The sequence below is a fragment of the Haliotis rufescens genome, unplaced genomic scaffold (assembly GCF_023055435.1).
Source record: "Haliotis rufescens isolate VD_foot unplaced genomic scaffold, xgHalRufe1.0.p SCAF_9, whole genome shotgun sequence".
Lineage (NCBI taxonomy): Eukaryota > Metazoa > Mollusca > Gastropoda > Lepetellida > Haliotidae > Haliotis > Haliotis rufescens.
The window spans coordinates 40,870,663-40,895,423 of NW_025964383.1; the positions used below are offsets into that span (position 1 = coordinate 40,870,663).

The 24,761-nt window shown below is 42.0% G+C and overlaps 1 protein-coding gene across 4 annotated transcripts in view; it reads left to right on the plus strand.

The window, feature by feature from the left end:
- Window positions 1-19,715, plus strand: part of LOC124113602 (chitin synthase chs-2-like) — a 31,789-nt gene extending 12,074 nt beyond the window's left edge. For 3 of the 4 annotated variants that reach the window (XM_046474046.2, XM_048390671.1, XM_048390672.1), the window contains exons 5-16: window positions 426-519; window positions 3,873-4,042; window positions 4,745-4,821; window positions 5,266-5,374; window positions 6,106-6,259; window positions 9,097-9,307; window positions 10,150-10,350; window positions 11,079-11,245; window positions 13,154-13,384; window positions 15,296-15,797; window positions 16,789-16,851; window positions 18,003-19,715. In XM_046474046.2, the coding sequence (XP_046330002.2) occupies window positions 426-519; window positions 3,873-4,042; window positions 4,745-4,821; window positions 5,266-5,374; window positions 6,106-6,259; window positions 9,097-9,307; window positions 10,150-10,350; window positions 11,079-11,245; window positions 13,154-13,384; window positions 15,296-15,797; window positions 16,789-16,851; window positions 18,003-19,132 (3,109 nt within the window). In that variant the 3' untranslated portion in view covers window positions 19,133-19,715. Of the gene's footprint in view, window positions 1-425; window positions 520-3,872; window positions 4,043-4,744; window positions 4,822-5,265; window positions 5,375-6,105; window positions 6,260-9,096; window positions 9,308-10,149; window positions 10,351-11,078; window positions 11,246-13,153; window positions 13,385-15,295; window positions 15,802-16,788; window positions 16,852-18,002 lie in introns of all 4 variants that reach the window. The other variant, XM_048390673.1, reaches the window with a different exon arrangement.
- Window positions 19,716-24,761: the final 5,046 nt, after the last annotated feature.

Genomic DNA, 24,761 nt, shown 5'->3' on the forward strand with positions numbered 1-24,761 from the left:
TGAGAACAAAAAATAGTATACACAAAACGAATTTCTATTTTACCATTATTTAATAACTTGGAAAGTTGAATTATTTGTCTTACTATTGATGTCTACAATTACAATCACCTTAAGTCATAACTAAATTTATGGACACTTGCAACTTTCATATCCACATCGTGATGTATTCCTTCACATATCATGTAGGAAACCTTTATACAATGAGGGGCATATATGCTCCAGTGTTCAAAAGGGAGTCTGTTAGTGATACGAGGATCCATTGATCCTTCATTAAATACCCAATTTGCTGATTTGTCAGCGCCATACCAAGGCTCGAGAATTTAGCTAAAGAGGGAAATGTCTTCAATTGTGTTTCCTTTCACATTAAGTTAATGCGAGTGGATTTTAATTGAATAGTATTCAAAGCAGCTCGGTCACTGTTGCAGGTTATTTGCCAAGCCCCTCTACTGTGGGATACTACTGGACCAGTCGCTGATACTGAACCGGAAACGTGTGACGAAAGCCCACATAGAAACAAAGGTGCGTCATTTATATCACCGTCACTGATCATTCATCAAGATTAGAGGACCCGTGTGGTGGCCTAGTGGTTTGATCGTTCGCTCGTTATGTCGAAGGACAGGGTTCGATCTGAACATGGTTACAATATGTTCGTTGTTGTTTTTTGTTTTGTTCAGCACTCAGCAATATTCCAGCTATATGACGGCGGTCTGTAAATAACCGAGTCTGGGCCAGGCAATCCAGTGATTGACATCATGAGCATCGATCTCACAATTGGGATAACAATAACATGCATCAACCAAGTCAGCGAGCCTGACCACCCGATCCCGTTAGTCGCCTCTTACGACAAGCATAGTCGCCTTTTACGGCAAGCATGGGTTCAATATGTAATCGGATGCCCATTTGTTTTTGAGGGAAGGTTGCAAAGGGTTGCATTAAACCACTCACTTTCTCACTTTTTAAGCTATTGTGGTTAATATGATGCGATATCTTATGCGACTAGACCTTTCTTAAAATAGAGCAAAATGGAATAGCGGAATTGTTTGTATCTTGTGAGTTCTAGGGTTGGGAGGGTGGAGTGTATGTGTGACATATGGGACGGGTGTGGACTCTTAGAGTTGGGCGGATGGAGTTTATGTGTGGGTTTTGAAAGGTGTTGTGTATGTACGTGGGTAGGGGGTGAGGGTAGAACTCATTGTGTCGGGAGGAATTGGCAGGGTGCAGTGTATGGGGTTTTGTGTGTGTATGTTGGGTGGGGGGTGGGGTGGGGGTGGGAGGTAGGGGTGGTACGGTGGAGGTTGGGAGGGTAGGGAATATGTGTTGGGATAGGGGATGTGTACTCACAGTATGTCGTCTGAAGATGGGAGGGGGTAACGAATTCTTGAGGGTAGGGGATGGATGTAGATTCAGTATAGATTTGCGAGGGTGGCGCGTAGTGTCAGGGTAGGATCGGTATGTCTTCCAGGGTTAGGTGGGTACAGTGTGTGCGTGGGTGTAGGCGTTGGGACAAGACTCCTTCTTTATGCACTAGCCATAATACTACATTAAGATCTGATCACATGGATCCAACCAGACCACATAGCAGGTTGTGTATTTCGTAAATGCTTCCCGGTAAGTGTAATTGAATAGCTCTGTGGTTTGCATTCACAGCAGTCTTACACGACATTCAGACACTTTAACCACATGAAGAGATTCAATTTCGCAACGTGCTACCTGGCTGTGCAGGTGGACAGGCCTTGTCCCTTTATTATCCATGTATGCATAATACACAACAGACAAGCAGTAAACTTTCAGGTTCACATATTGATACCAAGTGGGTTGTACTTGTCTACATTGTGAGTAAGTGAAGGTTGTGGCCTAGGTCTATTCGAGTGTAGCAATGTATATCAGGGCGTGGGACAGCAAGGAATTACGTGGGACATTGAACCCCATTATGGGACCGCCTCCGTGGTCTAATGGTAGTTCGTCCGCCCGGAGAGGGGAAGGTCCGGGGTTCGATTCCCGGCCGCGTCATACCAAAAGACGTTAAAAGATAGTACTTGTTGTTACCCTGCCTGACGCTCGAAGTCAGTATACTGTGTCTGAGTGGGGTATTCATGTTAAACTGCGGCATGGCATCTCAGTGAGCTAGCACTATAAATCGGCATCAGTCCGGACTAGTACAAGCAGCCACACACACACACGTACATGCACGTCGCTATATAAGTGCAATAATCTTGGACGCGACGTTAAAACCAATATCACCTCACCTCACCTCCCCATCATGGACGCAAGCGAATGTTGTTGCACCCAATGCGACCAAACCCGATGGAAATATTGTCGTGTCAGTTTGCAATTCAACATAATGTCTTTTGACACAAAGAACTCACATCGAACCTTGTGCAAATGTGACGAATTAACTAAATGATATTTTACGCAGTATAAGGAATAGTCTAGATGACCCAATAGCTGAAGTCATATTACCACCTTTTCCAACCATATATCATAGTGCTGCTTTGTGCGTCGTAAATGTAAATGAATACTAAGCCGGATGGGGCATAAACATTGCCCGGTATGTGTACTGCAGTCAGGGCTCCTTGAAGGTACTTGAGAACCGCCTTTATGTGTTCAGCCAATAAAGTGAAACAGAATATTTATGTCCCGGCCTCAAGTTCAGTGTGACTTGTTTGATATATTCACCAATGTACAAAACAGTAATAATGAATACAGAGCTTTTGAACCGGTCCATCTATCTAAGAAATAAAGGACTCGTTGTCGTTGTTTATCGTACAATAAATCACCGCAGGAGAATAAACAACGATCACGAGTCGTTTGTTTCTTATATGATATATCAATTTTATGTTCAGCCTCTTTCAGTGTGTTGATAAAATTACAAGCTTTGAAAATAGTTACCTTCATTGTAATAATGACGAGTCCCTGGATACATCCGGCCTCGACAATGTCGGACAAGTCCATTTTATAAACAGGTGGGTTAAGTTTGGTATTAGCAAACCTATTCTCACAATCCTAACGTCGATTACCTGCACCTTTTGTCCTGATACCGAGCGCATATTCGAATCTCCAGAAATAACGTCATGAAAGAACAATATTTTATCATGAAATAAACCACGCTTCGGCCTTCATTGCTGTTTGCGATTTATCGCGTAGCTATCTTATATATGCTTTTAAAAAAATTCTTAGCATAAAACACTGTACATCGAGTGTTATGGTACACGGTGAATGTGCGCTTAACGTATGTCACCATGTTAGAATTCTGAAGTATTGGTTCAAGATTCTTAAGATGCCTGTTGATAGATCACCACGAAAATGCTATAATATGATACGGAATTCGCAATTGGGTATATTGCGTGAAATCGTTAATAAATGAATGCGGTTATTGTTATGTTTGGCATAATCAATGTGTACCTAACAACCCAGATTCGTTTTTGGTATCTATACGCCAAAGACTTAAGGATATCTACTTACAAAAATGGTCGTCGCATGTTTTAAGTTCAGAAAACTACTATTTGTTTGATATCAATTTTTAAAACTAATGCCCTCGTTTTCTCAAGTTACATTATATATATATCAAGCTTTATTTCATCACGAAGCGTAAATTGTGTGTGTGTGTGTGTGTGTGTGTGTGAGAGAGAGAGAGAGAGAGAGAGAGAGAGAGAGAGAGAGAGAGAGAGAGAGAGAACAACTAGAGAATAAAATTTATTTATTTATGGCTATAGTCCTCGTATTCTATTTAACGCTTAGGGCATAATCCCCCTATTTGATTAATTCATTGCAATGGTGTTTAAAATTTTAGTGAAAACGATTTTTATATGTATGCAAAAAGGTAAAAATCCTGCTTCAACTAATAACGTTAATGACATGTGCCATTCTTACAGGAGAAAAATGAATCTAGAGTGAACGTCCCTCATTTCGGAGACAATGACGAATTTGACCTCCGGGATACATCCAACATGAGGAAGGACGACACCCCTCTGATCTATGTGTGTGCTACCATGTGGCATGAGTCAGAGAACGAGATGAATCAGATGCTGAGATCTGTATATAGGTGAGACTGTTTGGATCCGTATCAATATATACAAATGAGATGTTTAGATCTGTATCTTGACATTTAAGTGAGACGATGCTGATATATACGGGGACTATTATGATTTAGATATTTATCGTATTATACAAATCGGGGCACGGGTGGCCCAGTCGTCTAAGGCGCCGCGATTCGCTGTGCAGAGTTGTGGCCCTTGGGCACGGCAGAAACCTATGATTGTAGGTTCGAATCCCGGTTCGCCCCGATTGTGTTTCTAGGTTTGTCAGCACCATACCCGTGCTCGTGGGTTTCACCGAAGTGGTAAACGGGCTTTTCTCCCACATTAAGCTGACACGCCGCGATATAACTGGAATATTGTCAAAAGCGGCGCTGAACCCAACTCACTCGCTCACTCACTATTAAACAAATCAGACGAATCGTAAGAACTGGTTAAATGAAGAATTGAACAGAATACATACAGTTAGCATACTATGATTGCCTGTACTTTTGTCGAGGTTTGGCCAGCAGTGGTCGATAGTGAGATCCTGTTATGCAGGAAACTACATTATCAGGCAGATCACACATGTCCTTATTACCTACGAATTTCTATATTTATATCTAATTTATCCCCAAGTTACCTTCTCTAAGATCAAGACTAAAACCTTATTGAAAATAACAGAATATCACTGCTCTATGTTACGATTGTTCAAAACGTTATCCCCTCAGACTTGATGAAGACCAGAGCGCCAGGCGAAAAGCCATCAAAACATTTGAGACAGATGTCGATTACTACGAGTTTGAAGGTAATTATATAGAGAATCTCACCCGAGTGTCTTTTGATATCAAATATATCAACACGGGTTGATAAAAGTGGAAAAATTCCGAGGCTTGAAGGTGAGATTTTATTTATCATCCAACATCATTCTTTCAACTTTTCCAATTTGTAGACAGTAATTAGGAGTGTCTTCAGTGTAAAAAGTACTGCAAACAGCTTCAGTAGCAGAGCCATTAGTGATGTCATTTGATTGTGACGTCATGGTAACCAGTGACGTCACAATGGTCTGCAAAGCATTGTGATGTAATTTCATTGCAGCGATATCTACATTGTAGATATCGCTTGATCTCATCCCAGCGATATCTCCTGTGGGAGCCAGTTTTGGATGATAAATTACTATTATTAATGTCCAATTACTCCCATCATGCAACCCATTTGACCCTTCTGCTTGAACGTTTTCCGTTTGTTTCAGCTCACATCTTCTTCGACGACGCCTTCCAACCTCACAAAGAGGGCGACGTGGATTACGACGTTAACGACTGGGTGAAGCAGCTCCTTCGGGTTATAAACGTCGCCCTTCAGTACGTGTGTTAGCGCAACACTGGGACATCCTCTGTGAAACATATCCATTGCTATAGATGAAATAGGTGCAATGGGGTTTAAAGTCGCGTTCGAGATAATTGCACAGATATAAGCACATCCATGCACGTGTGTTTGTGTGTGTGCTTGCGTGTGTGCTTGCGTGCGTGCGTGTGTGTGTGCGCGTGTGTGCGTGCGTGCGTGTGTGTGGCTGCTTGTACTACTCCAGACTAATGAGAGTTTCATAGCCCACTGACATACAATGTCGCAGTTTAAGAAAGACACCCAGACACTGTATAGTGACGCTAAGCCGACTCATCTTTGTTTTAACCCCCTCCAACCTCAATGCCGAGTGTCAGACAGGGTAACAACAAGTACCTTTTTACAAATATCTATTAATGTGTTTCGGTATGACGCTGGTCGGGGATCCTACCACCGACCTTCTGCTCTCCAGGCAGACGCTCTATCCACTCGACCATGGTAGCGGTCCAATAGATTAAGAATCCAATTTGTTAAAGATCTGTAAAGTTTTTCAGATTTTGTGTATCAGTAGGTGAGTGAGTTAGTTTTGTTTAACGCCGTATTTTAATTTTATCATAGTTGATTGTGGGAGGATATTCTGAATTGATGCGAATCTTTCCTGTTTCGGATGTAATTGTTCAAAAATTATCACTCAGCTAAAATAGAAATTTGAGAAGGCAGTCTGAGAAATATCGTTCTTCGTTGTACGCAGAGACGAGTACAACACCCCGCATACAATCCCCCCTCCAACGCGGACTGAGACTCCGTACGGAGGCCGCCTGGTTTGGACGCTTCAAGGGGGCAACACGCTAACGGCACATCTGAAGGACAAGATGAAGATACGACACAGGAAGAGATGGAGTCAGGTAGGGCAAGATCTCGTCAGAGGTGGGGTCGGATGTGTCGAGAGTTAGGCAGAGGTAGTGTCAGATGTGTCGAGAGTTAGGCAACGGTAGGGTCAGACGTGTCGAGAGTTAGGCAACGGTAGGTTCGGATGTGTTGAGAGTTAGGCAACGGTAGTGTCAGATGAGTCGAGAGTTAGGCAGAGGTGGTGTCAGATGTGTCGAGTTGGGCAGAGGAAGGGTCAGATGTGTCGAGAGTTAGGCAGAGGTAGGGTCGGATGTGTCGAGAGTTAGGCAGAGGTAGTGTCAGATATGTCGAGAGTTAGGCAGAGGAAGGGTCAGATGTGTCGAGAGTTAGGCAGAGGTAGGGTCAGATGTGTCGGGAGTTAGGCAGAGGTGGGGTCAGATGTGTCGAGAGTTAGGCAGAGGTAGGGTCAGATGTGTCGAGAGTTAGGCAGAGGTAGGGTCGGATGTTTCGAGAGATAGGCAGAGGTGGGGTCGGATGTGTTAAGAGTTAGGCAGAGGTGGGGTCGGATGTGTCGAGAGTTAGGCAGAGGTGGGGTCGGATGTGTCGAGAGTTAGGCAGAGGTGGGGTCGGATGTGTCGAGAGTTAGGCAGAGGTGGGGTCGGATGTTTCGAGAGTTAGGCAGAGGTGGGGTCGGATGTGTCGAGAGTTAGGCAGAGGTAGGGTTGGATGTTTCGAGAGTTAGGCAGAGGTGGGGTCGGATGTGTTTAGAGTTAGGCAGAGGTGGGGTCGGATGTGTCGAGAGTTAGGCAGAGGTAGGGTTGGATGTGTTAAGAGTTAGGCAGAGGTGGGGTCGGATGTGTCGAGAGTTAGGCAGAGGTGGGGTCAGATGTGTCGAGAGTTAGGCAGAGGTAGTGTCAGATGTGTCGAGAGTTAGGCAGAGGAAGGGTCAGATGTGTCGAGAGTTAGGCAGAGGTAGGGTCAGATGTGTCGAGAGTTAGGCAGAGGTAGTGTCAGATGTGTCGAGAGTTAGGCAGAGGAAGGGTCAGATGTGTCGAGAGTTAGGCAGAGGTAGGGTCAGATGTGTCGGGAGTTAGGCAGAGGTAGGGTCAGATGTGTCGAGAGTTAGGCAGAGGTGGGGTCAGATGTGTCGAGAGTTAGGCAGAGGTAGGGTCGGATGTTTCGAGAGTTAGGCAGAGGTGGGGTCGGATGTGTTAAGAGTTAGGCAGAGGTGGGGTCGGATGTGTCGAGAGTTAGGCAGAGGTAGGGTTGGATGTGTCGAGAGTTAGGCAGAGGTAGGGTTGGATGTGTTAAGAGTTAGGCAGAGGTAGGGTCGGATGTGTCGAGAGTTAGGCAGAGGTGGGGTCGGATGTGTCGAGAGTTAGGCAGAGGTAGCGTCAGATGTGTCGAGAGTTAGGCAGAGGTAGGGTCAGATGTGTCGAGAGTTAGGCAGAGGTAATGTCAGATATGTCTAGAGTTGGGCAGAGCTGGAGTGAGGTAGGTCAAGGGTTTGGCAGATGTAAGTCAAGTAGGCCTATCCATCAAACGTTTTTAACATATTTAAGCCACATATACTTCATGAAACACTAATCTGTTCAAGTGGGGAACAGCAAAATGAAAAGTTGTCAGTCATTTCCTTTCAGTTCGATTATCCCATCTTTACAATGTGTTTATTCTGTGAGGCCAAATACAACGCTTATCACATAATTTTCAATACTGAATGTACAATATCATTGACTGCTGCCATTGGAACTGCAGCTACCCCAGGATATAGTTTCAGCCCTGTCAAATATCCCCACAACTGTGTTTGCTTTTAACTTTTATCTCAACACATATTCTGTTGATCCTATTATGTTTAGTGTCAAATTAGGATTAGGTTTAAAGGACAATAAGAAATGCATAGTAAAGAGGTGAGGAAATTCTCTTCTAATCACTATACAAGTTGTGGTGAGGAAAATTTACAATTTATTGTCCAAATTATAAACTGTGTTTATATGAATGAAAAATATTTGTAAGTCTTTTGAACAAGTGCATGACTGATAAGCTTAACAATACAATATGCATACGACTGAAAAGAGACTCTCTAAGAGGTTTTCAAGAAGCGTTATTCTAATACTTGAACATGATTTTGGCCAAATCCCATTTTCTCTGAGAGATATAAATAACCCGGCAAAAGAAGTATACACTTTGGTTTGATCAAGCCATTACAAACTTCGTCAAAACGTTCCTCTGCTGAGAAAAGGTCGCCGAAACATGGCAAACACGAAAACAAACATAATACATGTATTAAATACATTACAAAAGAATAACCATTTCATGTTTATTTCTTGTTATCCCCCAAACATGGATGTAAACATTGTTCTGCCCGACAGCTAAAAATAAAAAGTAGAAACATATGATAAAAAAATAATTCTTTAGCCTTTGATGGCATAAGTTCAAAACTTGCAAGAAGTGTATCAAAAAGAAAAGCTGACTGATAATTTCCAATTTGGGTGATCCTGGCACAGTCAGGCTGGTTAGGCTCATCATCAGTTCAGGGCCCTTGCCCCCTCTACACGCAGCCCAGACAGCGAATGGGACTTCTCCCAGGACGCGCTGCCTTGTCAAACCCACCAAGAACTTCCCCAACACTGGAGCCTTCTTCATTACCCAGATTGCCAGAAGGGCTGTATTCCTGGTAGCAAATCCGGGTACCATCCCAATGTCAGTCAACAGATTGGGAGGTACCAAACCTAAGGCACCGAAAACATTGGGAGTCGGACATTTCGAAAGCGAGGCCGATTTGATATTCTTCTTCTTCTTCTTCTTCTTATTATTATTATTATTATTATTATTATTATGATTATTATTACAGATGAGTGGAACGTGAGTTTAACCTGAACGTCTCTCCTTTCAGGTGATGTACCTCTACTATTTTCTGGCCAACAAGCTCATGTCCGAGCAAATCGATATCAAGCGGAAGCGCATACGAGCTGACAACACGTTCCTATTGGCTCTCGATGGTGACGTCGACTTTCAACCCGAGGCTCTCCGGATGTTGGTGGATAGGATGAGGCGAGACCCGAACGTGGGCGCAGCGTGTGGGAGAATCCATCCTATAGGGTCAGGTAGGTAGTTGAGACATGAGACACATGGTTAAACATGAATAGTAATGTCAGTCTTTCTAAATACTGTTCTAAATAAGTATGTGCTCTTTGAACAGGGCGGAGTCAGTGAGTGAATGCTATTTAATGCATCAGTCAGCTATATCTCGCGTTAATACACGTCCGCTTGACACGGCTAACAAGTGATTGAAAACATGAGCAACGGCCCAGGATGTCGGGTTCACATGATTAATCGGTGAGCCGGAATCTCAACCGAGTAGGATATTATAATCGCAATAGACCATCGAATATTAACCCTTCGTATCCCTGCCAGTCAGTCACATAACTTGCAAAGTCAGATTTTGGATGTACATATATTTCGAGGTCTGAGTGGGGCGGTCGGGTAGCCTAGTGGTTAAAGCGTTCGCTCGTCACGCCGAAGACCCGGGTTCGATTCCCGACATGGGTACAATGTGTGAAGTCCATTTCTGGTGTCCCCCGCCGTGATATTGCTGGAATATTGCTAAAAGCGGCGTAAAATCATACTCACTCACTCGAGGTCTGAGTAAAATCTGTGAAATGATCTGGTATTTCCGTTTCCTGTTCTGGCTATGTATTACCATATACCACCATAACCACATGAATGAGTTGATGTGTATCATATAGGCATTCATAAACTCATGCTAATGATATAGTCGGAATCGTACAGGAGACTCTTCTTATGATTATGGGAAGTGTTTTGTCGCATATGTTTTACGTAAGCGATTTTTTAAAGGCAATGACACAGACGACACAAAATACTAACAAGTGGTCATATTCTGGTAAAAATGCTTAAACAACAACTATATTATTCTTATTGTTACCAGGTCCAATGGTGTGGTACCAGAAGTTTGAGTACGCTGTCAGTCATTGGCTGCAGAAAGCAACAGAACATGTGATTGGCTGCGTCCTGTGCAGCCCCGGATGTTTCAGTTTGTTCCGAGGCTCCGCCGTGATGGACGACAACGTGATGAAACGCTACACGACAGCTCCAACTGAGGCCAGACATTATGTACAGTACGACCAAGGTATGATGTTGAGGCGATCGGTGATTGAGAAGAGAATAACCAACGACATAAAACGAACAAAACGAGCAATGACATATTGTTTGACCCGAGTGAATATATGTTGTATTATTCCTCAGTTAGCGTTATTTCGGCGGAATGTAAACAATCGAGTCTGGATCAGACAAGTCACTGGTTCTTAGTATGAGCAATCCACCACCTGGTCGTTTCACGATTACTCCCAATCACCAAACGTAATATCGTATTGTTCATGAAACACATGACACCTTATAGTTGAAAATGGCCACTCAGCACTGGCTAACATGCTCACATGCAACATTGGCAATATACTTGGAAAGTCAATCTCAATGGCTAATAATGTTACATCTGGGATATATATGTCAATTGGAAATATTAATAGTGAGTGAGTGAGTGAGTGTGGTTTTACGCCGCTTTTAGCAATATTCCAGCAATATCACGGCGGGGGACACCAGAAATGGGCTTCACACATTGTACCCATGTCGGGAATCGAACCCGGGTCTTCGGCGTGACGAGCGAACGCTTTAACCACTAGTCTACCCGACCGCCCCTGGAAATATTAATAATTTGCTTACACAATATTATCAGTGAACCACATGGTGAGAACGGGTGGTCCAGTTGTCAAAAGTGTGGTTTATATAGGAATAGCATTAAGCTGAGTGGATCTGATATAATTGCAATGATATTCAAACCCAAACCCACTGTTACTGAAGGTGAGGATCGATGGCTGTGCACCTTGCTGCTACAACAAGGCTACCGAGTCGAGTACTGCGCAGCTTCCGACTCATTCACCTATGCTCCCGAGGGATTTTACGAGTTCTTCAACCAGCGGCGTCGCTGGACCCCATCCACGATGGCTAACACCATGGATCTCCTTCAGGTACCTCACCAGCACCTCTACTGATGGTCACTGTCCGCCATATGTGTGCTGTGGCCATATATATTTGCGTATGTCATTGTGTTCCAGAGTCGTACAAACTAGATGTCAACTAAGAAAAAGAATTTATGGATGCCAGCTTCTTTATTATGAGGAACACCACGTTTCGGATTATATGCTTGCTCCTTTATCAGGTGGATGAAGGAGTAATACTGTTCCTCATAATAAAGAAGTTGACATCCATAAATTCCTTTCCTTATGTATATCCCTTCAAATGCCTTTAAAAGACTAGATGTCAAGTGTCATCAACCCTTTTTTGGTAGTTGTAAGCAAACACTCCATAAAATACTTCTGAATATACGCTATCAAAGTGGGATTTTGAAAAGTGGCTGATATTGCAATAAAACGACTGAATCCCCCGTGGAATGAGAGGGTGCTAACAGGATTGGGTGGTCAGGCTCCCATGTTTGCCGTAAAAGGTGACTATGCTTGTAGTAAGAGGCGACTAACAGGATTGGGTGGTCAGGCTCCCATGCTTGCCGTAAAAGGCGACTATGCTTGTCGTAAGAGGCGACTAACAGGATTGGGTGGTCAGGCTCCCATGCTTGCCGTAAAAGGCGACTATGCTTGTCGTAAGAGGCGACTAACAGGATTGGGTGGTCAGGCTCCCATGCTTGCCGTAAAAGGCGACTATGCTTGTCGTAAGAGGCGACTAACAGGATTGGGTGGTCAGGCTCCCATGCTTGCCGTAAAAGGCGACTATGCTTGTAGTAAGAGGCGACTAACAGGATTGGGTGGTCAGGCGCCCATGCTTGCCGTAAAAGGCGACTATGCTTGTCGTAAGAGGCGACTAACAGGATTGGGTGGTCAGGCTCCCATGCTTGCCGTAAAAGGCGACTATGCTTGTCGTAAGAGGCGACTAACAGGATTGGGTGGTCAGGCTCCCATGCTTGCCGTAAAAGGCGACTATGCTTGTCGTAAGAGGCGACTAACAGGATTGGGTGGTCAGACTCCCATGCTTGCCGTAAAAGGCGACTATGCTTGTCGTAAGAGGCGACTAACAGGATTGGGTGGTCAGGCTCCCATGCTTGCCGTAAAAGGCGACTATGCTTGTCGTAAGAGGCGACTAACAGGATTGGGTGGTCAGGCTCCCATGCTTGCCGTAAAAGGCGACTATGCTTGTCGTAAGAGGCGACTAACAGGATTGGGTGGTCAGGCTCCCATGCTTGCCGTAAAAGGCGACTATGCTTGTCGTAAGAGGCGACTAACAGGATTGGGTGGTCAGGCTCCCATGCTTGCCGTAAAAGGCGACTATGCTTGTCGTAAGAGGCGACTAACAGGATTGGGTGGTCAGGCTCCCATGCTTGCCGTAAAAGGCGACTATGCTTGTCGTAAGAGGCGACTAACAGGATTGGGTGGTCAGGCTCCCATGCTTGCCGTAAAAGGCGACTATGCTTGTCGTAAGAGGCGACTATGCTTGTCGTAAGAGGCGACTAACAGGATTGGGTGGTCAGGCTCCCATGCTTGCCGTAAAAGGTGACTATGCTTGTCGTAAGAGGCGACTAACAGGATTGGGTGGTCAGGCTCGCAGACTTAGTTGATTGCAAGTCATCGGTCCCAATTGCGTGGATCGATGCTCATGATGTCAGTCACTGGATTATCTGGTCTGGACTCGATTATTTACAGACCGCCATCATATAGCTGGAATATTGCTGAGTGCGGCGTTAAACAACAAACCAACCAGCCCATCTACTGTGACGGAGTTCGATATACAATTCCGTAAACAAAGAAATTTGACAGAGTCTGTTCTTGTGGACTGAATACATGTTAAATAAGGTAATGTACTATAAGAACTGCGTCAGATTCCGTGCAGAGAATAAACTAACATTGTGAAACTGTGCTGTGTTTCAGGACTGGAAGAGCGTTACCAGGAAGAACGCCGATATTTCATGTCTGTATATCATCTACCAGATGGCACTGATGGCATCTTCCATCATCACCCCAGGAACCATATTCCTCCTCATCGTTGGAGCCATTAACATTGCCTTCCCTGCCATGCCATTGTTTGGTTCCCTCATCCTCAACCTCGTACCCGTCGCCGTCTTCGTCCTTCTCTGTTTCGTGGCCAAACCAAATATACAGGTAAAGTAACGTGGCATGTTTTCCGGCATATTCAAATGAAGGATTTCAGCCAGTGAAACTTGAGTTTCCGGCTTCAGTCGTCATCTATTTGTGAAACCTAACATGAAGAGTGAAAGAGTATTTCAGTTATATCGATCACGGCGTGTCAGCATGGTGTTGGAGGAAAGCCTGAATATATACAGGTCGTATTCCTTTGACATAGAAGCCACAAAATGGGGTATGGTGCTGACAAACGGATAGATTATCAGGAACTGTTCTGTCACGCCAAAGGGGAGCAACTCTCATGAATGTGAGTTGCAGTTCCTAATATGACTGACAGGTCGTACCCGACCTACGACGAAGATGCCTATATCAAGTCGCATTAGACAATCCAGATACATTAGTGTAATGCAACTCCTTCAACAGGTAACATTACATGTTAGTAATTTCTGATAATGCACTTAATGCACTAAAACCTCGTAAACTCGAATTTAACTTGGTTTGTTATTTTAGGACCATCTTTTGGTTCCATCTCATCCCCTGCGAGCGCTGTCTTATCGAATCCTATCATGAAAAAATAAATATATTGTCAGTGAAACACATGATTTCTAATGGAAGAGGATGCACTGTCGCCTATGTGTCATTTGTAAAATACATAACTCGTCAAATACTCCTGCAATCTGATTAACTACCATGTCACACAAGTGTTCTCATATTGTGACGTCGTTATGTTTGATGTGATTTCCCATGCTTATCATCGCCACGTTAATATACTGAAAATCTGATACCGGTTACGAGATCGATATTGCCACACACACCTTCGTGTAAGTCTTGTGAGTAACATGTAAACTTGAAATGATTAATTGGTTACCTGCGTCAGATCTTTTGTTTTTGTTATGTACAAACATCCCCACACTAAATCACATAAAACATGCGTTGTCTCCTTAGGCAAGTGACTTTGTTTGACATATGCCTCTGTTCAATCAGCAGTAAACGGTAGGATGAGATGGTGTGCTTGTTTGTTTGTTCATCGTTTGACGACACTCAACACCATTATAGTAATCCAGTGATTGGTATCATGTTGTCTCCTCAGGCAAGTGACATGGTCTGACATATGTCTCTGTTCAATCAGCAGTAAACGATAGGATGAGATGGATTGTTTGTTTGTTTGTTCATCGTTTGACGACACTCAACACCATTATAGTAATCCAGTGATTGGCATCATGTACTCTCCTCAGGCAAGTGACTCTGTTTGACATATGTCTCTGTTCAATCAGCAGTAAACGGTAGGATGAGATGATTTGCTTGTTTGTTTGTTCATCGTTTGACGACACTCAGCAACATTATAGTAATCCAGTGATTGGCATCATGTACTCTCCTCAGGCAAGTGACTCTGTTTGACATATGCCTCTGTTCAATCAGCAGTAAACGGTAGGATGAGATGATTTGCTTGTTTGTTTGTTCGTTGTTTAACGACACTCAGCAATATTATATTAATCCAGTGATTGGCATCATGTACTCTCCTCAGGCAAGTGACTCTGTTTGACATATGCCTCTGTTCAATCAGCAGTAAACGGTAGGATGAGATGATTTGCTTGTTTGTTTGTTCGTTGTTTAACGACACTCAGCAATATTATATTAATCCAGTTATTGGCATCATTAGCAACGATCTACGCAATTGGGATACGTTGACATGCATCAACCAAGTCAGCGAGCCTGACCTACTGATCCCGTTCGTCGCCACTTACAACCATAGGTTGTGTATTCCTCAGATAGCTTGTAGTTACATTCGCATGCACACTGATTCATTGACAGAGGTACATTACATTTCATTAAATTACAAATTTACATGTTTAAATCTTACTCATCATGTCAGTATTGCTATCTATTCGTATAAACAATGCTGATAACATACTGTATGTCATCCTTCAGCTTGGCTATGCGGCCATCATATCCATCCTCTACAGTCTGGTGATGATGCTGGTGATAGTTGGATTGATACAACAGGCAGCTACATTCGGATTCTGTTCTGCTTCAACCATCTTCCTTGTGATTGTTATTGGAATATTCCTGGTAGCGGCCATCTTGCATCCTCAAGAGTTCACCTGCATCCTCCACGGTTTCCTCTACTTCCTGGCACTCCCTGCCATGTCAATGATTCTCATGATATACTCCCTTGGCAACCTCCACGTAGTCTCGTGGGGAACTCGCGAGACCAAGCAGGCCGCGCCTCCTCCAGGGCAACAGCCCGAGAAAAAAGAGGGCAATGCCATACAGCAGATGTGGAATCGGATCACTGGGTCGGATGAAGGAGGGGTGTGGGACTCATTGTGCAGGTGTGTTTGCTGCTCTTCCTCCGCCAACAAGGATCAGCTGGATCAAGTGATGAAGAGGTTGGAGAAGATAGAAGCTGCTGTAGTAGAGGCACCAAAAAGTAAGTAGCACTATTTAATATTACCATGTATTTATGCTGGAGAAGCCAAACATGAGTCCTGGCACACCAGTCGGTACAGTCGTCTAAAGCACCGCAATTCGCTATGCATACTTGTGTCCCTTTGGCATGTGAGAAACCCATGGTTGTGGGTTCGAATCCCGGTTCGACCCGATTATTTTTCTAGGTTTGGCACAACCACACCCGTGCTCGTTGTGGTAAACGTCTGAGACCTGCATCATTAAGGGCTTTATTCCCACTTGAAGTTGACACGTAGTGATATATTTGGACTTTTGTTAAAAGCGGCGTTAAAACCAATTCACTCGCTCAATCAGATGAGTGAGTGAGTGAGTTGGGTTTAACGCCGTTTTGAACAGCATTCCAGTTATATCACGGCCTATCAGCTTAATGTGGGAGGAAAGCCCGAAGTGATGCAGGTCTCAGGCGTTTACCACTTCGATGAAACCCACGAGCACAGGTATGGTGCTGACAAACCAAGAAACATAACCGGGGCGAGCCGGGACTCGAACCCACAATCATAGGTTTCTGGCATGCCCAAGGGACGCACCTCTGCACAGCGAGTCGCGGCGCCTTAGACGACAAGGCCACGCGTACCCCCTCAATCAGATGAAGCCAGATTAATTTCAAAGTATATTCCAGAACAAATTATACAATACAAATATACCTCCCCAAATGGTTTAAATATTTTATAGAATGAAAGGACATTAATGTTATCAGAGCTGTGATCTTGTTGTAGGTCTTTGAACTATAAGAAATATAAAAAGAACACCAACTCCAAAGATCAACCAACTATTTCAATTAGGCGTATAGGGCAAAATAGCGCCGAAAAATATGCTTTTTAATCTCGTCGGGCCAATGATATAAAGGTGAAGCTCACATGTCCTGACATTTCTTTAAACCCATTCACATATCTTTTCATCTTTGTCTTATTCATATATGTACACAAATGAAACCCATGCATTTTGACATTCAGATCCTCAAAGAAGTGACTCTAACGCCAGACAATTTAGACAACGAAGGCAGGTATCTTTACTGGGTGAGTATTCTGTAATCATGTGTCTTAAATACAAATCATGTTCATTGCTTTGTAACTATAGTCCTTACCATTTGAAATAAAATCACAAAATATCGCGATTATTAATAAACGAAGATGTGCATGAGTACTGATACACATGAAAGCAGGCCATTCGGGCGTTAAAGGAATATTACTTACAGTAATGACAAATATTGCAAAGTGTGCTTTTCAAGAACGTCAATTGTGCTACCAATAAACGTTATCATTGAGTTTTCATCCTGGTGAGGATCAGCAGACAGGTGACTCCGAGCGGTTATATGTAGCAGTGGGTGCATCTCAAACTAGGTCAGTAGGGCTGTTCATACACCGGCTCCTGCTCCATAGGGCCAACTAGTCTGGATGCTGAAGTTAGTACTCATCGTTGCTTAATAGATTACTTGCCACACAGAGACTTATAACAAAACCATTTCAGAGTTAATAATCTGACCAACTACCTGACCAACTGTCTGTCAACTTGATATGTGGAAATATGGTAATGCAAATATTGACCACTTTGTCAGTTAACATGACATCCAACACATATATTGATTTACAGCTTGCACTGTATTCACAAGATTATTTGTACGAAAGGAAAGGGACAAAACGTGCAGATGTGGTATTTAAAATGCTATTGACCTGTTTCGAGATGCACGTACTGTTCAATATAACCGCTCGCAGAAGATACGTTCGTGTGATGCACGTAATAAATTTATGTTTGTTTGTTTGTTGTTTAAATTGGTTGATGATGTTAAAGGTACGGTTGTGAAAAAGTTTGCGAGTGATTTGATTTTTTTTTTCTTAGCAGCAAACAATGCCATTTCAGCACAGTGACTCACGATGTAGATGCTTCTATTGTTAAACACCAAAGCATTGATATGCTGCTCAGAAACTGTAGAGAATACACAAGATCCTCAGTGAAAATTGTGAAAATATAATTAAGATAAAACAGGGATTATATGTTCAAGATAACGACTATGATTATCACAGTACAGAGAATTGGGATAGCGGGCTGTGGTCGATAACTCTCTTTACCTGTTTGACAACATTTATTACTGCTCTGAACTCCTCATGTCTGCAGATCTCACCTACGCTTTGTTGACTGAATTTCAAATGTTTGATACGTTTTATTTCAGGCGATTCCATCCCTGAGCAGGAAGGGGAGAATGACACCTTCGACAATGACCCCTCCTGGATCCTGGATCCCGACCTCGGTCAAGGTCATTTTAAAGATCTTCCTGAGTCAGAGCAGACGTTTTGGAAAGAGCTGATAGAAGAATATCTGTTACCCTTGGAAGAGAATAAAGAACAACAAGAAAAGATAAAACATGATCTGCTAGAATTGAGGAACAAAACGTGTCTCTTTTTCTTTCTAATCAATGGCCTTTTTATCATTTTAATCTTCACACTGCAAACGGTGTCAGATTATACACCAAACCTGAAGATCAGTTTACCATGTTCAGATCCCAGATTCCAAGGAGATCAGTTCGAACCAATTTCAATAACTTTCGTGCTTGTGTTTGGAGTGCTGTTGGTCATCCAGTTCCTGTCCATGTTTGTCCATCGGTTGTCCACGTTCCTCCACATCACGTCCATCACAGACTTCAGGGACATAGGAAAGACATTGCGAAGGACCAAAGAGAAGCTAGCATCAGACCAAGAGTTGAAGGGTGAGGAGTATGTAGAACTTACAAAAGATCTCCAGCGTTACCGAGAAGATGGAATTGAACTTGAGATTGATCAAACCTCTAACCCATTTGAGGATAAACAGAAAAAGAAGTGGGCCACAATACAGAGCAGAAGACACCGGAGAGAGCAGACAGAGCCAGCTACACCAACAAACTTTGATGAAAGGTTTGTTGGAAATTTCACAAAGCTGGCAAAGGATGTTGAACAGTTTGGAGGTACCCTTCCCAGAGATAGGCCAAAGACGTTTCGCCGCTTTAAGAAAAAATCGGTTAAGGCTATAACGAGTCTAACTGAATCCAACACACAATTCGCAAAATCTCTCGTCCGGAAAGCAACGCTCATGACGAAGAGAATGAAACAAGAACAGCAACAGGCTGAGCAGGATGGACCTGATGTACCCTATAGAAAACGAGCACCTGCTGAAAGGGTCCGGGACAAACGCAGGAAGAAACAGGACAAATTACAGACGGCGTCTGACACTGAAGAGGTAGAACTGTACGAAAACATTAAGGGACTCAAAGGACAGGAGGAGATAGAGGTGGATAACGTCCGCCACGCAGGAAATACCTCCATGTAACATATTTGGTTCCAAGTGAAAAGTATGATTGGACCAAATGTTGAAACATACCTGTTGACAGTGGTATAAACCTGTCAAACCTGTCAAATGTGCCATAATCGTTTTCTTAATGTCTTTCCTTTCTTTTACTTGAGACAATTATATTTTTATATATGTGTAGAATTTTTGCTTTATCCATTCGTGTATTAACATTCACATAGCAAACATGAAATCCCAGTAGTCAATTTGCAATGTCTTCACATATGAATTTGAATAATGTTAATGGTTTCAAATGTCAAGGCATTTACCATAAAGATTTCAAAGTTGAGTGCATTGAGTAAATCTCCTCAATACCATTTTCACCCACTATCCAAACATTTGCAGAACATGGTCGTAAAATATTTTACTTTTCATCCCATTTCTGGCATCAACATACTACTGCCTTTGGCTCATATTAAATGCGTTGTTGGACTTTATCATTACGTAAGTAAGATTAAATATAGTCTCAAGGGTGACCTCGCTTCCTATGGAACAGAGCTGTGTAAAACATTGTTTTTATGATACTGTACATTTTTTATGACAATAAATATATTATTTACACAAAGTAATGTTTGAGTCTTATGGAGTATCCCACGAGTAATGAAAATGTGTCATTTGTAGAATCATTGTTTCCTCAATAAAATGAATGAATGTATGAATAATCCTTAATTAATTACCCAGGGTATGTCATGACAAGTTTCATCACAATGACCTTTGGAAGTGATTTGACCAACTCCATCTCAATCAAAATGCCTCTTCTGAATCTGAGATTTTGCAATAGTTATACGTTCTATCTGAAGCCTATGTAAGTCAGTGGTTAGAATATATATAGCTTCAGGGGTGATCTCGCTGCAATCCATACTGAACGCGACGCCTATTAATCTTTATCACATATAGTTCCTTGTTTGCCACCTGAATGAAGTATTTGTCTACGCCGGCTTATTTGTTTCCTGGTTTCACAGAAGTAAATTATATGTGATTCACAAAAATAATACAACTATCATTTATATCACTATTCAACCGAACGACTTTACGGATCTGATGTATACTCCTTTACCTCTCTATAACCTAAATATTTCTGGAAACTGAAACTCATTGTTGTGAAAGATTGTTTTGTGCGTTAAAAACACACGACATGCACACCGCATTCCGCGACAGCAACTACAGGTGCTGTGGGGTCAACCCAGATTCAGTCAACCCAAACATGTCCTTATAACAACACAATAGCGCGTATTATCTTCGTAGATAAACAGTGGTGTCGGTTTTGACGTCACTGCTGAGGAAATGAGTATCCTACCTTGTTTAAACCTCTGAGGTATATTTCAAGTCAAGTCTTTATTTAGAAATACTGACAGGCCACAGACCTATCGTACAAATCAGTGAGATAGTAGATGTACAGAAATAATTTTCATTGTCTATATCACGTCACATCATTTTTTACTCTTTCCGCATGAAATACATAAGCTGTTGAGCACAATTATACATTAAACTTAAAGAAACTTGGAATATTGGCACATTATTGGAGCTGGGTATTTACAAACGGAGCGGAGGCGTTTATAAAATGGGCGTATGGGAACAAGGTGCTACTCATACACAATGCCATTTAGAAAGTGGTCAAAACAAATGTTATATTTGGGATAACACTTTGTGGGTTCGAAACCCGGACGGGACTCAATAAGTACAAGAATCTGTACTTTACCAAGAATGTGTTATCCAAATATAACATTTGTTACAAGGTGATACTCGCCTTCTACCAACTGTAAATTACACATTTGACACTGTCTACATTCCTCTGTGATTTTGATGCGCCTTCCTGTTTCGGTAGTCAGTGCTCGTGATGAGAATCTAAATCAGGCAAATTCAATCTCATTTCAAAGGATAATGCTAATGAAGTGTCATTTTGGTATATACATATATATGAGTCTTGGGCTACAAGTATCAACAAACATTTCAGAACAATCTATTTTGGGGCTTTGACATCCATGTCAAATTCTTTCTCGCTGATCCTTTTTTCTTTTCCATTGTTGTCGAAGAAATAGAACATATGATTACATTTTCTTGGATACCTATGACTCTGCGTATTTGTTAGCTTCATTCTTAAGACTTTAACATGTGCATTTATTTATAATGAACCTTCCACATTCACCAGATACAACTCCATTTGACGTTTATATCTTAACACCAAATAATCAGAGACAAGAGCGAGACATATCGTGTCCTAAGTATCACTGGTCTAACCAGGATTGTTCCGACCTTATACTAAAAGGACCAACAATGTCATGAAACCAAAGATTCGAAACAAATGCGATGCGTTTTTTATAAGTTGTATGTTTGGTATGGCATTTTCAAAAGGTAGATATGAACATAAAGCATTTAGTTTCAATAGATTTTGTACCTTACATCATTTACATTCCGTTCACATTTCTTTCAAAGACGCATGCTGCTTACAACTAAACTTTCCAATCAATGTTTAGCATCAAAGGCCAGTTTGAGTTGTATGGCAGACAAGGCTTATACCAAATATGATCCGTCCCTTGGCAACATGATATGCCATACCATGACCTTTTCAGGACACTTACTTTGCTAATGAAATTATCATGACTGGTGGTTGCTGTACGGAAGAGTGAGTGAGTTTGATTTTACGCCGCTTTTAGCAATATTCCAGCATTATCACTGCGGGGGACACCAGAAATGGGCTTCACACATTGTACCCATGTCGGGAATCGAACCCGGGTCTTCGGCGTGACGAGCGAACGCTTTAACCACTAGGCTACCCGACCGCCCCCTGTACGGAAGAACAGAAGATCATCACTGATGTTCAGTGGTCCATTTACTAAATTGGATTGGAATGTGGGGGCTGAAATTTGGTTTCAGCAAATCTGCCCCCATGAAGACACTCTTTGTGAAATTGACGCACATATGTTATGTTAAAAATTGATAAAATTGCATTACCTCTAACTACATATTACACAAATTCATCATATTATTTTGCATGCTTACATTTCATCTTTAGTGTGATACATGTCATTGGAAACAACGTATAGTGTTATAATTGGTCATAGCATATGACCATACCCTTCAGATTTCTCCAACTTATATGCAGATTGTAGCCACTCATGCCGTCAACTTATACAATGACATCAGACATGTGGTTTGTGACATCCTTCAAACAGATGTTTTTACTTCTCTAAAATGAAATCGATTTCAGTAAAGAACATTTTCAGAAATATTTTCTCTGAATAAAGCGAATATAAGAATATGAGCAACGGTAAACAATGATAGTGCAGCTACGTTTCAATGCATAAACATTAACGATAAACACACACTTTTGTTGATCAAAGTCAAACGTGTAAGATTGAGCCAGTAGTGCCTTACGCTGGTTGTAGCACTATCGTGTCGGAATGCGTAAAAGAAGCGAGAAAACCCTTTCCATAATCAGTAGAAATATCTGCATAAAGCAGTCGGTTGTACGATTTCAACTATATCTTGACCATGTGTTCATAAATCACTATCAAATAGTAATGATACCAGGTATTCGCGAAAAGAAGTGCGTATCCTGCCCGACCGGTGTCACCCGTCGCAAACACATGCAAGGACAAGTCAATTGTTGACCTAAACCCATGGGAACATATGGTACAAGTCAAAATAGGGAATTGGATCGGACATCATTTTTGTCATTGAGGAGTCAAATTTGGAAATGCCCTACACATGTCCCTTCACATGTCCTCCCACACAAGAGATGTAATGTGTTTTTCGAGACACAATCTACTGGGGAAATGGTCGTTTTCTCTTGACACACAGGAAAATTTAGATGAATATATATTTTTAGCCACCAATACCTTTTTGTTTCCTACATCTAGTTTATGGCCCCCTTCATTACTTGTGAATGAATCAAATTATACCGATACAACAGGGGACAGAAAGATCAAGGTCTACTGAAAAGAACATCCTGGATATGACAAGAATGTTACTGCTATAGATGCAAAGTGTAGCAAATTTCATACCTTCCTGGCCACGTCCTGAATACTTATCAATCTAGTTTTCTTGTCACACTTCTTGGTCTTCTCGCTTCACACGATTTAAAAAATATATATTTGCAGACAAATTATACGTTTAAGGGTTTTAGGTTTTGTACGGAGTATATGGTTTAATGTAGTTTCATGAAGACCCAATACCTAATAGAATTTCCAAAGTACAAAGAACAAAGAAACCATTTCACCTGCAGGTTGATCAATAGAACACAGACGGCATGGCAGGAATGTTACTGCAAAAGGCGCAGTATTCGGGAGTTTGATACCTTCCCTAATACACCCTGCATTTCTATCAATCTTATCTTCTTGTCACAGTTCTTCTAGCCCTCCATGTTTTACACAATTTGAAGCATTTATTTAATGAAAACTATTAATGCAGTAATGATAATATACGTTAAAGGGTTTTCAATATTTACGGAGTGTATGGTTTAATGGAAGGTGGTTTCATGAAGATGCACAACACATTAAGAAATTTGAAAAATACGACAAAGCTTAAACACGCTCATTTTGTCACAGGGGGGAGCTCAAGGCCAGTCCAGTACGACATAAGTGGCAGTACGGTGGTTTTACTGAACATGTCATAACCATTGGTGTTCAATATGCAGATGATTCCGAAAAGGATTCTTTTGCTGTGACGGTTTGCTTGGCACCCTTGTCTACCAGTTAACTGCAATAATATTCGTATTTGACTCCAGTTCATACATCAACCTACAAGTTAATCGGTGATTAGAGTATATATTTTATATGACTTTACGTTACTTTTATGGTTGTTTCCTGAAATGCAGCAAAATTACGTTTATTTTTCGAATAAATGTATCCTTAATTTCTTATTTTCTTTTGCTTTCTTTTATGATTTTGAGTACCATACCCTTCTCCTAACTTAGGTGTCAAATACATTTCTATAATAAGCTTTTTGCCAAGGACCGTTGGTAATTTAAATGTATGATATTAGTCTTATAGGATGACACTAGTATGACATTTTATAATATCGAATCATTATAGAAGCAAAGACATTCGTGGCCAAGTGATGACGATCCTGCTACTTCTAGGGCACATCATGTATGGACGTTGAGCAGAATAATGGCATGCACCTCTTGATATTAGGTCAGTGTTTGTAATATGTCGGATGTGATTATCTTATGATCTCTTCACGTGTACACAGCAGAAGTATTTGTTATCTGGCAGTGAAATTTATTCTTAAACAATGATTGTAACTTATTACATGGTTTCAGTTGATACTTGGTATAGGTTCATTGTATTTGGACAATGATTAATTTTAAGGAATGCTTGTACTCTCACATACAACCTGTATATATTATATATATGTATAACGCCCCTGTTATACTCAGACACATTTATATAGCATGACCATGCCCTGGTTCACTCAGCAACAGCCTGTATATATGATGCATACAGCTCTGTCACATTCAGTCACAGCCTGAACACGTCATATCCCCCGACACCAACCCCACCCCCACCCCACCCCACCACCCACCCCCCTCCCCCCGCTTCACCTTCTTCCCCACACCAGGCCCCGATCCCATGAGACACACCCGACATACACATGTAGGTCAGTTCGT